Raw genomic sequence first — 15,080 nt, 5'->3', positions numbered from 1 at the left:
AGATTTCGTTGAGGCGAGATTTACGGGGTCACCGAATAACCCGGCCGCCGAAATCTGTCCTCCTGCAATTATTACATCACCGTTATTTCAAATACGAAATTGGCACGGTGTCATATTTGAATTGCATGAAAATGACGGGTGCCGACGGAACTCCAGAAAGTGCTTCGAAGCCAGGTTCTCGTGAGTCGTGTGATGGATCTTCTGGTAGCGTCATCGCGTCACTGAGGTGGCGAAGACACATTCTTATGCTCATTTTGCGTTTTCTCTGAATCTGCCATTCCATTTCCGCCAACTATGGTTGGAATTTTCGTACCTACAAGCTCACAATCCATCACACGGACACGTACGGGTATTGTATTAGTCATAACAACGATCATGATCGCGGACCGCTGAAGTAGAGAATAATAATCATCAGACTAATTGTTGAGGGGGAACATTTACACGTGAAGGGTTCAAAAATTCCGGCTCAGGAAGAAGTGGGCCAACACTCAGCCACGAATTTAACGCGAGGGATGAACCCGGTGATGTCGGTGAAATCTTTCTCTCCGATAAGGCGAAAAGAAATTCGAATGCTTTTCCTCCCAATCGCCTTGCGCTCGTGAGTCGCGGTACGAGGATATCCACGGTGTGATTCAGGGTCCTGGATGTGGAGTCGGTCGAATGAAACGGCCGGCCTCCCAAGACGTGATAAAATAAATTTATTAATCCGTGAGACTCGCGTTTATTAATATTTCGAAGCTGGCAATGATTGTAACGGATTCGCTGTTCGTCGTATGATCGCGAATTCGCACAAATATAATTTACAGTGTATTTTGATGTGAGTTGAAATTATTGGAGGAAACAGGACTAGAACAGAGAAATTATTTTAAAGGATCCTGAATTCGAGTACGGAAAAAAAAGAAATAGTATGTGGTTTCCAGAGAAAAAAAAACTATGCATTTTGATCTCGCAATCGCTTTATGGTTGATAATTTTTTTTTTCTTCATGTAGAATATGCAACACACTGCGATCATTTTCATTGCAAAACCTTGGTGAATTTTCAATCCCCCGACGACTATGGTATGGTTGATGAATTCCCAACGCTCGTAATAATCTGTAAAGATTACAAATGACTATTCATATTCAATTTGTGTTTACCAAATCGACTATTTAATTGATTTTTCAGGCGGTTAAAAAGCCCGGCTTATATTTGTTTCAAGTTATTCATCAAATTTGACCGAAGCGATAACAGATTGACGAACGAGTCAGCCGACAGTGGAATAAGCTTCATACTTAAGCAAAACTTGTTGCCGGCCTTGACAACGCATCGTTGAAATAAAAATGTAAGTAATTGAAAAATTGTGTCAAATTTCGTATTACGCTGCAGTTTTATTCCGTGTAACAACGCAGCGACGAAAGAATTAAATCACAAATCTGACCGCTCTGATCTGAAAGCCGATATTCCGTGTATTGGCATCCATATTTGGCGCAACGGCCCGCGGATTATAGTTGAAAACACATTCGGGCAGCCGCGACATATCGACGCGCGAGTCTTGTCGCGGGTTCATTAAATCGGATTCTCTGGCTGACGCGACTCAGCGCGGAATTCGCACAACAGCGGGTGCGTTACGAGCACTCTTTCTCTCCCTAAAAAACTCCCCGTCGCTTGAAGTTTTCAAGCCTACGCTCCATCACTATCTCCTAGCAGCAGAATCGGGTTCTTCCGTAAGATCTAGGCTGTGACTGGCAGCGGCCGTAGAGCAGGAAACTTCGCAGCGTGGACTAACTATCAATTATCTGGTTTTCGTCTATCCACTGTTGTTCTATTTTACAATCTATGTCTATTTCCGTTTTACTATGTTATACTTTTATTCTCATTGTCACTCTCAATTTTATTACTATTCATAATTTATTATATATATTTTCTCGTACTACCTATTCTTATCCTGTATCTATCTAATTGTGCACTGTTGTTTTATTCCTACCGTCGGTTCTTTAAACTATAAACCATTCATCATTTTCAACGATTACGAACTCTAGTCTGTATATCTACTATGAGTTAGCTATCTATTCACTTTATCTTTCCGGTCCGTTGGTCAGTAATATATCCTTTTTATTGTGTTATACTTTTGTGATGTTATACTAATATGACTGGATCTATTGTACAATCCGGTTCTCGTATTCTATGTCTCTACCTATGTATCAAAATTACCTGCATCGATCTTTGAAGTTCCTCCACTGATCACCTTTTTGTTTGCCTTAAAGCCCAAGCGGGTCATGGCATAATAAACTCGATCCATCTATCTATCCATCTCTCCCCCTTGATGATACTCGCTTGGCCGCCGAATATTTTCTACCTTCTTTCTCTCAAGTTACCCTGGGAATTTCTTTACCGACCCCTCGATCCGGAATGAGCGACTCACAATCGCCTCCAAGATTGCGGTTTTGAAATTATACTCTGTTAGAAGAGTCTAGTATTTTCGTATTCATATCTTTTCACTTATCATATTTTGTGTCTAGTTTTTTGGACTGAATTCGAAATACTTGCTTTCATGTAGGGAACATATTCAAATGTATGAAACGAAATGTTTCATTCTATACGTCTCGAATTGTATTCTCACTACCAAGATTCGGTCATCAGAATTTGCAGCTACTCTTTGAAAAGACTTCAACTATTCATATCGAAACTTTTACCAAACACGAATACACACGCTTTTAAGAAATGTGTATCGTTTAGTCGTTTGTTTCACACGATTCATTTCTCCGTCTGCACTCCGATTCGCAAGCGATGTACGCATACTTGTCTGTACCTACTATGTTCTGCACGGTTTCTTTTTGTTTTTTCTCTCTTCCTATATCACGCATCGGTCTGCAAGACAGCGAATATACCTATGTATAGTATATAATATTGACCCTAGGCTTCATCGAGGGTTTAAAAAATCGACCTTTTCGTGATTTGCGAGTTTTCGATCCGGGCGGTATATTTGCCAAGGAATACAAAAAAGGCGGCAAAAGGCGGGTATCAATATCAAGTCTGCGTGAATAGTCTTACCAGGGTTAAGAACTAGAAGTTGGGCCGTTCAGCCGGCTCAGATTCCGAAGGTGAATCTGCGACTGGACGTGCGGAGAATTCTTTCCAGCTTCGAAAAGCGCAGGATATTCACGTCAGGCGATTCGCATCTGGTGCATTTCATGCAAACTGTAGTCGACGTTGAGGCTTTCACCGATTTTCTTATACATACTTTTTCCCCGATTTTCATGAAAAATTGTTCACTGCTTGTGAAATTTTCTTATGTTCAATACCTATTCACGGTATCATGCTGATTTTAATTGACATTCGACTCAACGTGAAATGGAAAATTAGCTCTAGAATTCAGAGTCAGCCCCATCCGTTTTATGGCCTCTCAATTTACGGTTCGTTTTACAATGCGGGATATGATGCTTACGTCATAAACTATACGAAGGAATTCGAATGACGATATTCCGTCGAAGAGACACGTCTCGTCGGTTTTAACTCACTGCTTCTCGTCTGGGTTATTCCTGCTTTCTCGGTCGTAACGCGCATCCTGCTCTTCGTCTCAAAATGATCGAGGGATGTTTCAGGGTAAGATTCATGGCGAATATCGATCGTCAGAAAATAATTGATATTTATCATACATTATCCGTTGAGGTCCTATCGTATATATATATTTTCATATACATATATATATATATATATATATATATATATATATATATATGCAGTATGCAGAACACGTGAAGTGATATTTTGATCGATGGGCTTGGAATCTTGTGGAATACTTTATTAAACCGTCTATGTGTATGTAAAGGTATATATATATATTTATATATATATAGTGCATACTGCACTAAATCTACATTGAAAATCTTGCGGAATGGGGAAGGTCCCACCTTCCTCCTACAGCCTTTGCAGTCATCTCATCCTCAGGCCGCAGAGGATGCTTCGGCATTGAGTTTGATTTCACAGCCTCCTGCTTTTTCAGTAGTATCAAATACAGAATTCATCAAATTGGCAGGTTCCGGTTGTGCGCATCCACTCAATCTTTCGGCCGTGCAGATTTTGATTGTCCGCAGAGTCCTGTAGGTCGATTTATGATAATGACCAGTCAATTTTGAGCAAAACTTTCACTGCAGCATATGCTGCTGGAGTATAATATAACGGCGACAATTTTCTGATCTTTCACTTACCTGCATTCGCGCAGGCTTGGGTGGGATGGTTCGTAAGACCATGGAACACCAGCAATCCGCACGCCGTCGGTGAGGACGGGAATATCGCGGGGCGGCATTTCTACCGAACATTTTCTCCGAGGAAGGTTAGCGATACACTCAAATCCACGAGCCGTGTAAAATGCTTGGACAAAAAAAGACAACGTTATACAAATTTACAACAAGTTAAATAATTCGAAAACGTTGAAACCTGTTGGATTTGCATAATCGCTTTTCGCCTTCTCAATTTTTATATTTGAACCTTTGGTGGCGAACCTTCAAGAATAATTCTGCATTCACGCGAATGAATTTCACGGAGCCGTAGCTTTGGAACCAACCAAGAAGTGGTATTTTTCATGCACACTTTTACATTTTTCGGTTTCCAAGACGAAAGTAGAGTCGGTTTATTGCTAGATTAGTACACTTCATAGCGAGCAGTTTAGTTTCATAACTACGTGCATATGTTTGTGAGGGCATTTCAATCTCCACAAAAAAGATCCATGCATACGATATGTGTATTAAATGAACTTACAAATAAGGTTACTTCCGTTGTTCCTGCAGAAGAAATCCCCACCTACAAATATCATGTTGTACGCGATGTTGGCAGACGCGCGTTCCGCTTCGTCCAGACAAGGTCTGACTGAATTTAGAGCTGGCTTCGTCTGGTTCAAGACAGTCATATACTTGTCACAAAGTCTCGGTATCTGTTCCTGCGCGTTCCATGATTCTGAGCCGACAAGCAGAACCTGATTTGCAGTGTCGTTGATCAGGGAATCTATCGAATTTTGCAGGCTCAGCAGGCTTTCCTTGGCATCGTCGAATGCCTTTGGTCCACCATTCTTCTTGCACTTGTCGATTACGGCTTGCTTGACGGCCTCACCGAGATCATCCAAACGGTATAAACGAAGGGCTCTCAGCATGTTGATGTACGATTCCACAAGAATCTCTGGATGTAGTGCATTTTTCGGTTTAGTAGCCTCGGAACATAAGATTCCTGTAACAGAGTGAAAGCGTATAGGAACGAAAGCAAAACATGGTCCACGAAATGAAAGTGAATCACAGGTAAAGGTGAAACAACAACCAAATATTGGAACAGCTTATTTTACTAGCTAGTAAAAAATCACGAATGTTGATAACTTAAACTTGAATAGTATTCAATAGATTAGATGCTAGAAAACCGTCAGTCACTTGATTCTGAGATGCTCAAAACTATACCGCACAGTTATACGTCGAAGTTGAAGCTAAATTCGATCGAGTTCCAGTCTGCTTGTCTTGCCGTATAGTATCACAAGTTGGCTTACCAGCAATCAGGTGAACGAATAAAAATGCAACGAAAATCTTCATTGTGACAGCCAGAAGTAAGACTCTTGACTACGCCTCACGAATTCAGTACTGAAACTCACGTCGTTACGAATCTTAATAACCGAGACCAACTTCTTCTGTGGTCGAACTGTAGTCAATAACGAACTTTGAATGGAAGAGTATCCAGCTTTTATACATACACGCTAATCGTATAATCCACACAGAGGTCAAGATATCCAAACCTGACGGCTAGCAGTTTCAACGAAGATACAGCTTTGACCTGTGCTATTATCAATTTACAGGGCATCGGATTAACAGCCAAGTTAATGTTCGTTTGATCTCCGGCAACATCACCCGATGTGGCCAAAGTTCTTTCTCGTACATTCGAATTAAAACGTTTTCCGTCTTATCGCTACACGTAAGCTATACGTAAAATATGCAGTTAGTGTCGGCGGTGCGTGTTTTACGAAATGTCAGACTTGTGGATTGCGAATCACAGAGACGCAGAATCGTGTGACTCCACAACGTTTCACGTGAAATGCATGTACTCGTGTTCTTCGATCGAGGTATGAATTGTCACTCCGAGACTTACGATGCTGAGCAGAAACTTGGATCATTGATTTTAAATGCTTTCCTGGGTCAAGTTCTGGATAATGTTTGTTTTCCTCACGGTCTTCAATGTTCGTTTCCGCTTTCATTCATGTGACGAACACCACTGCGCAGCGAAAGATATTGCAGCGCATTTCGGGCTGACATTTGAGATTTTCTCTGCGATAAATTCATGAATTGATAATTTTTTTATCAGCTCACATCAATGATGAAGTGTCAATGAGATGATCGTCGTATCAAGCTTGGTAAGCTTTTTAATCCTCCACGACTGGAGAATCCTGCTATGTAGGAACTCACGGCCTTAGTATTGTCCTTGAATGGTAGCCTTTGCATTGATGTACAATTCGAGCAGAAAATGTATTTCCGGTTCAGTCGATGAAAAGTAGATTACCAACTTTATGCTCTACTTGACCATAGAATTAACTTATTTGACCTCAAAAGCGCGATGAAAGTGGTATGTTTCTCCCTAAGACGGATTTGCGGGAAATATGTACCGAATTCAAAAGTCCCAATTTTCAAACAAATATTGCGGCAAAAATTGAGTCGGAAATAAAGTCCCATAATCAACCCAGGAAAAAAACTCGACTTTATTCCCTTGTTACATAGTGTATTATTATTTGACAAAATCAGTATCTCGCATATCTCATGGTGGTAATTTTCATTTTCACTTCTAAATGCAATCGTTTTCGAGGGAGTGACGACAAAATTCTGGACTGAGCTTATCTCCTTTATTTTCACTATACTACGTCTTTTAATCAATCGTCAGTCCACAATCTGCAGATCCAAAGTTGCCAGAGTTGACAAATATTTCAACACAATTTTGTGATTGACAGTGTACATTGATCATGGAAATTTTTTTGGATCCCCACAAATATCGACGTCACGGTTCAAATTCCAAGAAGCAAGTGAGTCAAGATTGATAAGTCGCGAGGTTCATACCCGCGTATCAGTTGGGGGGTGATAGCTGGGATTGAGAAGTTTGAGGCTTGAGGGGGGGGGGTACGGTTTTGCAGTTTCGAAAAATCGAATTTTTTTTTGGCTCATCTTATTTATAAACATTTCAAGAATAGATTTCCAAAATTTCAAGTCAATCTGAGCAAAACTCTTGGTTATTGTCTAGTTATTAACCCGCCCTTCAACACTATAGCTCTGACAGCAGGTATACAGGTTATTTACTTTTATCGTTCTGGTCCATTATTCCGTTTCGAGAATATTTTATTCAGTAAAGACAGGTAAGTAAAGCCATAAAGACATATTTTATTCTTGTATGTATATATTATACACTATACAATATTTTGAAACGAGAGACGAGCGTCAGTTTGTCGTTGTACGTTCGATCGTGCGCTTGTGATTTTCTCTCAAAACTACTTTTTCAAAGTCCGTGTTCACTGCCATTTGAAAACTACTTGACCGATTCATTTCAAACATGGTACACATTTTCTACATATAAAATACCCCCCCCCCCCCCCCAACGTGTAGTTGAAATTTTTTTTTTCACATTAAGGGGGTTTCCCACCCACGAAATGGCGGGATTTTTCGTGAAAAATAGCAGTTTACACTTTAGATGGCCGCCAAAAATTTTTGAATGATGAAAAACAATAATCAAAGAACGTTGGGGGGAGGATTTGATGATATTTTGACTAAATTCTAATGGTTTTTGATATAGGATAACTTCCGACCGAGACATAGTGAAGACCGCAAATTGTTCTTTTTCTGAGACGTTCTGGGGCAAGTTCCGTCAGCGGCTTGTTTTTGAATATTTCCGCATGAAAAAATTACAGAATATTTTTGAAAGTATACCTAATAATGCGCAAAAGGTTTGACTAAATTTTGCTCAATCCAGACTTTTAAAAAAAAATCACAAGAAAATTGGTTTTTTTTACGCAGAAAACCTTACCCCCCGCCTTAACGAACTTTCATAAGAGGAATTATCAAGAGACCATTTTTTTGATAACCTTCGCCAAACTTTACGATATCTGTCGTATAATTTTCCGTACAACTTATTCAACATTGACAGAAATATTCTAGGACGCATTTTTCATTTTTAGCATTCACGCCATCACGTCTCGAGTAAAATATTACCATATTTGTTTGAAATAACTAAAATGTTTGACTTTCTGGAACAACGCGCGTAACAGTAACTACAGATATACTTCTCAACGAGTGCTGCCTGTCACGTCAATGGAGAAAAAAATGTCAGCGTAGCTGCCGGGAGGAAAAACCCGTCAGAATCGTTCGACTCGCTTTGCGATCGGTGGCGCATTCGACCTTGGACGAAATCGGGGTCGTACTATCGGTGGACTTTGCTGGTCGAGTAAACCCGCGCAGTAATGACGGCCGTCCGTGTATCGAAAGCGAATGAATGATTGCCGTGTCGTATTACGCGGGAGATGAGTGTCGATGAAATTGACGGGAGATTTCGTTGGGGCGAGATTCGCGGGGTCGCCGAGTAACCCGGCTGTCGAAAATCGTCCTCTCGCAATCATTGCATTACAGACGTCTCAAATACCAAAATCGCACGGTATGATGTTTGTATAGCATGAAAATGACGGGTGCCGATGGAACTCCAGAACCTGGTACGAGTTCACTCAACCTCGCAATTCATTACAAAGAAATCTCCAGGCTTCACTTCTACTAACAATAAGTATTGAATATCCTCTAACATTTCCATGGATCTGCAAGTGCTTAGAAGCCAGGTTCTCGTGAGTCGTGTGATGGATCTTCTGGTAGCGTCATCGCGTCACTGAGGTGGCGAAGACACATCTTATGCTCATTTTGCGTTTCCTCTAAATCTGCCATTCCATTTCCGCCAACTATGGTTGGAATTTTCGTACCTACACGCTCACAATCTATCACACGGACACGTACGGGTATTGTATTAGTCATAACAACGATCATGATCGCGGACCGCTGGAGTAGAGAATGATAATTATCAGACTAATTGTTGAGGGGGAACATTTACACGTGAAGGGTTCAAAAATTCCGGCTCAGGAAGAAGTGGGCCAACACTCAGCCACGAATTTAACGCGAGGGATGAACCCGGTGATTCGAACTACCGTAACGTCGGTGAAATCTTTCTCTCCGATAAGGCGGAAAGAAATTAGAATGCTTTTCCTCTCAACCGCCTTGCGCTCGTGAGTCGCGGTACGAGGATATCCATCGTGTGATTCAGGGTCCTGGATGTGGAGTCTGTGGGATGAAACGGCCGGCCTCCCAAGACGTGATGAAATAAATTTATTTTTCCGTGAGACTCGCGTTTATTAATATTTCAAAGCTGTCAATCATTGTAACGGATTCGCTGTTCGTCGTATGATCGCGAATTCGCACAAATATAATTTACAGTGCATTTTGATGTGAGTTGAAATTATTGTAGGAAACAGGACTAGAACAGAGAAATTATTTAAAAGGATCCTGAATTCGAGTACGGAAAAAAAAGAAATAAAATGGGGTTCCCACAGAAAAAAAACTATGCATTTTGATCTCGCAATCGCTTTATGGTTGATAATTTATTTTTTCTTCATGTAGAATATGCAACACACGACGATCATTTTCATCGCAAAACCTTGGTGAATTTTCAATCCCCCGACGACTATGGTATGGTTGATGAATTCCCAACGCTCGTAATAATCTGTAAAGATTACAAATGACTATTCATATTCAATTTGTGTTCACCGAAATTGAATCGACTATTTAATTAATTTCTTAGGCGGTTGAAAAGCCTGGCTTCATTCTCTCTCTCTCTCTCTCTCTCTCTCTCTCTCTATCTATTATTAGTTAGCTATCTATTTACTTTATCTGGTCCGGTGGTCAGTAACATATCCTTTTTGTTGTGTTATAATTTTGTTATGTTATACTACTATGACTGGATCTATTGTACAATCCGGTTCTCGTATTCTATGTCTCTACCTATGTATCAAAATTACCTGCATCGATCTTTGAAGTTCCTCCACTGATCGCCTTTTTGTTTGCCTTAAAGCCCAAGCGGGTCATGGCATAATAAACTCGATCCATCTATCTATCCATCTCTCCCCCTTGATGATACTCGCTCGGCCGCCGAATATTTTCTACCTTCTTTCTCTCAAGTTACCCCGGGAATTTCTTTACCGACCCCTCGATCTGGAATGAGCGACTCACAATCGCCTCCAAGATTGCGGTTTTGAAATTATACTCTGTTAGAAGAGTCTAGTATTTTCGTATTCATATCTTTTCACTCATCATATCTTGTGTCTAGTTTTTTGGTCTGAATTCGAAATACTTGCTTTCATGTAGGGACCATATTCAAATGTATGAAATGAAATGTTTCATTCTGTACGTCTCGAATTGTATTCTCACTACCAAGATTCGGTCATCAGAATTTAAAGCTACTCTTTGAAAAGACTACAACTATTTATATCGAAACTTTTACCAAACACGAATACACACGCTTATAAGAAATGTGTCTCGCTTAGTCGTTTGTTTCACTCGATTCATTTCTCCGGCTGCATTCCAATTTGCACGCGATGTACGCATACTTGTCTGTACCTACTATGTTTTACACGGTTTCTTTTTTATTTTTTCTCTCTTCCTATATCACGCATCGGTCTGCAAGACAGCGAATATACCTATGTATAGTATATAATATTGACCCGAGGCTTCATCGAGGGTGTAAAAAATCGACCTTTTCGTGATTTGCGAGTTTTCGATATTTGCCAAGGAATACAAAAAAGGCGGCAAAAGACGGGTATCAATATCAAGTCTGCGTGAATAGTCTTACCAGGGTTAAGAACTAGAAGTTGGGCCGTTCAGCCGGCTCAGATTCCGAAGGTGAATCTGCGACTGGACGTGCGGCGAATTCTTTCCAGCTTCGAAAAGCGCAAGATATTCACGTCAGGCGATTCGCATCTGGTGCATTTCATGCAAACTGTAGTCGACGTTGAGGCTTTCAGCGATTTTCTCACAGATACTTTTTCCTCGATTTTCATAATAAATTGTTCGCTGCTTGAAAAATTTTCTTATGTTTAATACTTATTCACTGTATCATGCTGATTTTAATTGACATTCGACTCAACGTGAAATGGAAAATTAGCTCTAGCATTCAGAGTCAGCCCCATCCGTTTTATGGCCTCTCAATTTACGGATCGTTTTACAATGCGGGATATGATCCTTACATCATAAACTATACCAAGGAATTCGAATGACGAAATTCCGTCGAAGAGACACGTCACGTCGGTTTTAACTTACTGCTTCTCGTCTGGGTTATTCCTGCTTTCTCGGTCGTAACGCGCATCCTGCTCTTCGTCTCAAAATGATTAAGGGATTTTTTAGGGTAAGATTCATGGCGAATATCTATCGTCAGAAAATAATTGATATTTATCATACATTATCCGTTGAGGTCCTATCGTCCTATCCTATATATATATATATATATAGGATATTCTTATATTATTCAATATAAATTGTGGTTTACACACAGCCTATACATATACTTAAGTTAAAAATCCAATGTATTAAATAGTGTGTAAATATAAAAAATGCAAAAAAATTCTATATATATATATATATATATATATAGGATAGGACGATAGGACCTCAACGGATATATATATATATATATATATATATATACCTTTACATCCACATAGACGGTTTGATAAAGTATTCCACAAGATTCCAAGCCCATCGATCAAAATATCACTTCACGTGTTCTGCATACTGCACTAAATCTACATCGAAAATCTTGCGTAATGGGGAAGGTCCCACCTCCCTCCTACAGCCTTTGCAGTCATCTCATCCTCAGGCCGCAGAGGATGCTTCGGCATTGAGTATGTTTTCACAGCCTGCTGCTTTTTCGATAGTATCATATACAGAATTCATCAAATTGGCATGTTCCGGTTGTTCGCATCCACTCAATTTTTCGGCCGTGCAGATTTTGATTGTCCGAATACTCCTGTTGGTCGATTTATGATAATGATAAGTCAATTTTGAGCAAAACTTTCACTGCAGCATATGCTGCTGGAGTATAGTATAACGGCAACAATTTTCTGATATTTCACTTACCTGCATTCGTTCAGGCTTGGGTGGGATGATTCGTAAGACCATGGAGCACCAGCAATCCGGACGCCGTCGGTGAGGACGGAATTATCACGGGGCGGCATTTGTACCGAACATCTTCTCCGAGGAAGGTTAGCGATACACTCAAATCCACGAGCCGTGTAAAATGCTTGGACAAAAAAAGGCAACGTTATACAAATTTACAACAGGTTAAATAATTCGAAAACGTTGAAACCTGGTGGATCTGCATGAACGTTTTTCGCCTTCTCAATTTTTATATCTAAACCTTTGGTGGCGTACCTTCAAGAATAATTCTGCATCCACACGAATGAATTTCACGGAGCCGTAGCTTCGGAACCAACCACGAAGTGGTATTTTTCGTGCACATTTTAACATTTTTCGGTTTCCAAGACGAAAGTAGAGTCGGTTTATTGCTAGATTAGTACACTCTATAACGAGCACTTTAGTTTTATAACTACGTGCATATGTTTATGAGGGCATTTCGATATCCACAAAAAAGATCCATCCATACGATATGTGTAGTAAATAAACTTACAAATGAGGTTACTTCCGTTGTTCCCGCAGAAGAAATCCCCACCTACAAATCTTATGTTGTACATGCGGTTGGCAGCCGCGCGTTCCGCTTCGTCCAGACAAGGTCTGACTGAATTTAGAGCTAACTTCGTCTGGTTCAAGACAGTCATATACGTGTCACAAAGTCTCGGTATCTGTTCCTGCCCGTTCCATGATTCTAAGCCGACAAGCCGAACCTGATTCACAGTGTCGTTGATCACGGAATCTATCGAATTTTGCAGGCTCAGCAGGCTTTCCTTGGCATCGTCGAATGCCTTTGGTCCACCATTCTTCTTGCACTTGTCGATTACGGCTTGCTTGACGGCCTCACCGAAATAATCCAAACGGTAAAAACGGAGGGCGCTCAGCATGTTGATGTACGATTCCACAAGAATCTCTGGATGTAGTGCATTTTTTGGTTTAGTAGCCTCGGAACATAAGATTCCTGTAACAGAGTGGAAGCGTATAGGAACGAAAGCAAAACATGGTCTACGAAATGAAAGTGAATCACAGGTGAAGGTGGAACAACAACCAAATATTGAAACGGCTTATTTTACGAGCTAGTGAAAAATCACGAAGTGTTGACAGCTTAAACGGATAGTATTCAACAGATTAGATGCTAGAACCGTCAGTCACATGATTCTGAGATGCTCAAAACTATATCGCACAGTTATACGTCGAAGTTAAAGCTAAATTCGATCGAGTTCAAGTCTGCTTGTCTTGCCGTATAGTTTCACAAGTTGGCTTACCAGCAATCAGGGGAACGAATAAAAATGCAACGAAAATCTTCATTGTGACAACCAGAAGTAAGACTTTTGAATACGCCTTACGAATTCAGTACTGAAACTCACGTCGTCACGAATCTTAATAACCGAGATCAACTTCTTCTGTGGCCGAACTCTAGTCAATAACGAACTTTGAATTAAAGAGTAACCAGCTTTTATACACATACGCTAATCGTATAATCCACACAGAGGTCAAGATATCCAAACCTGACGGCTAGCAGTTTCAACGAAGATACAGCCTTGACCTGTGCTATTATCAAAGTACAGGGCATTGGGTTAATAGCCAAGTTAATGTTTGGTTGATCTCCGGCAACATCATCCGATGTGGCCAAAGTTCTTTCTCGTACATTCGAATTGAAACGTTTTTCGTCTTATCGCTACACGTAAACTATACGTAAAATATGCAGTCAGTGTCGGCGGTGCGTGTTTTACGAAATGTTAAACTTATGGGTTGCGAATCACAGAGACGCAGAATCGTGTTACTCCACAACATTTCACGTGAAATGCATGTACTCGTGTTCTTCGATAGAGGTATGAATTGTCACTCTGAGACTTACGATGCTCAGCAGAAACTTGGATGATTGATTTTAAATGCTTTCCTGGGTCAAGTTCTGGATAATGTTTGTTTTCCTCACGGTCTTCAATGTTCGTTTCCGGTTTCATTCATGTGACAAACACTACTGCGCAGCGAAAGGTATTGCAGCGCACTTCGGGCTGACATTTGAGATTTTCTCTGCAATAAATTCATGTTTTGATAATTTCTTCATCAGTTCATATCAATGATGAAGTGTCAATGAGATGATCGTCGTATAAAGCTTGGTAAGCTTTTTAATCCTCCACGACTGGAGAATCCTGCGATATAGGAACTCACGGCCTTAGTATTGTCCTTGAATGGTAGCCTTTGCATTGATGTACAATTCGAGTAGGAAATGTATTTCGGGTTCAGTCGATGAAAAGTAGATCACTGACTTTATGCTCCACTTGAACACAGAATTAACTTATTTAACCTCAAAAGCGCGATGAAAGTGGTATGTTTCTCCCTAAGACGGATTTGCGGGAAATATGTACCAAATTCAAAAGTCCCAATTTTCAAATAAATATTGCGGCAAAAATTGAGTCGGAAATAAAGTCCCATAATCAACCCAGGAAAAAAACTCGACTTCATTCCCTTGTTACATAGTGTATTATTATTTGACAAAATCAGTATCTCGCATATCTCATGGTGGTAATTTTCATTTTCACTTCTAAATGCAATCGTTTTCGAGGGAGTGACGACAAAATTCTGGACTGAGCTTATCTCCTTCATTTTCACTATACTACGTCTTTTAATCAATTGTCAGTCCACAATCTGCAGATCCAAAGTTGCCAGAGTTGACAAATGTTTGAACAGAATTTTGTGATTGACAGTGTACATTGATCATGGTAATTTTTTTGGATCACCACAAATATCGACGTCACGGTTCAAATTCCAAGAAGGAAGTGAGTCAAAATTGATAAGTCGCGAGGTTCATACCCGCGTATCAGTTGGGGGGTGATAGCTGGGATTGAGAAGTTTTAGGCTTAAGGGGGGGGGGG

The 15,080-nt window shown here is 40.3% G+C and overlaps 2 protein-coding genes across 20 annotated transcripts in view; one reads left to right on the top strand and one right to left on the bottom strand.

Moving 5' to 3' along the window:
* The window catches only part of LOC124303758 (pleckstrin homology domain-containing family G member 5), a 166,475-nt gene that overhangs the window by 89,527 nt on the left and 61,868 nt on the right, over positions 1–15,080 (top strand). The window lies entirely within an intron of this gene.
* The window catches only part of LOC124303761 (27 kDa glycoprotein-like), a 38,355-nt gene that overhangs the window by 6,544 nt on the left and 16,731 nt on the right, over positions 1–15,080 (bottom strand). For 2 of the 8 annotated variants that reach the window (XM_046761386.1, XM_046761385.1), the window contains exons 2-4: positions 12,704–13,165; positions 12,154–12,316; positions 11,703–12,043 (exon numbers count right to left, since the gene is read on the bottom strand). The exons of 2 other annotated variants lie outside the window; for them this stretch is intronic. In XM_046761386.1, coding sequence (XP_046617342.1) covers positions 11,890–12,043; positions 12,154–12,316; positions 12,704–13,165 — 779 coding nt within the window. In that variant the 3' untranslated portion in view covers positions 11,703–11,889. Of the gene's footprint in view, positions 1–3,606; positions 4,079–4,188; positions 4,352–4,738; positions 5,201–5,507; positions 5,682–11,702; positions 12,044–12,153; positions 12,317–12,703; positions 13,166–13,469; positions 13,603–15,080 lie in introns of those variants that run through there. 4 more of the 8 variants (XM_046761383.1, XM_046761384.1, XM_046761378.1 and 1 more) reach the window with 4 other exon arrangements.

This window comes from Neodiprion virginianus, chromosome 4, assembly GCF_021901495.1.
Source record: "Neodiprion virginianus isolate iyNeoVirg1 chromosome 4, iyNeoVirg1.1, whole genome shotgun sequence".
Classification (NCBI taxonomy): Eukaryota; Metazoa; Arthropoda; class Insecta; order Hymenoptera; family Diprionidae; genus Neodiprion; species Neodiprion virginianus.
Note: the sequence above shows the minus strand (reverse complement) of the source record. Positions and strands in the feature narration are given on the sequence as shown.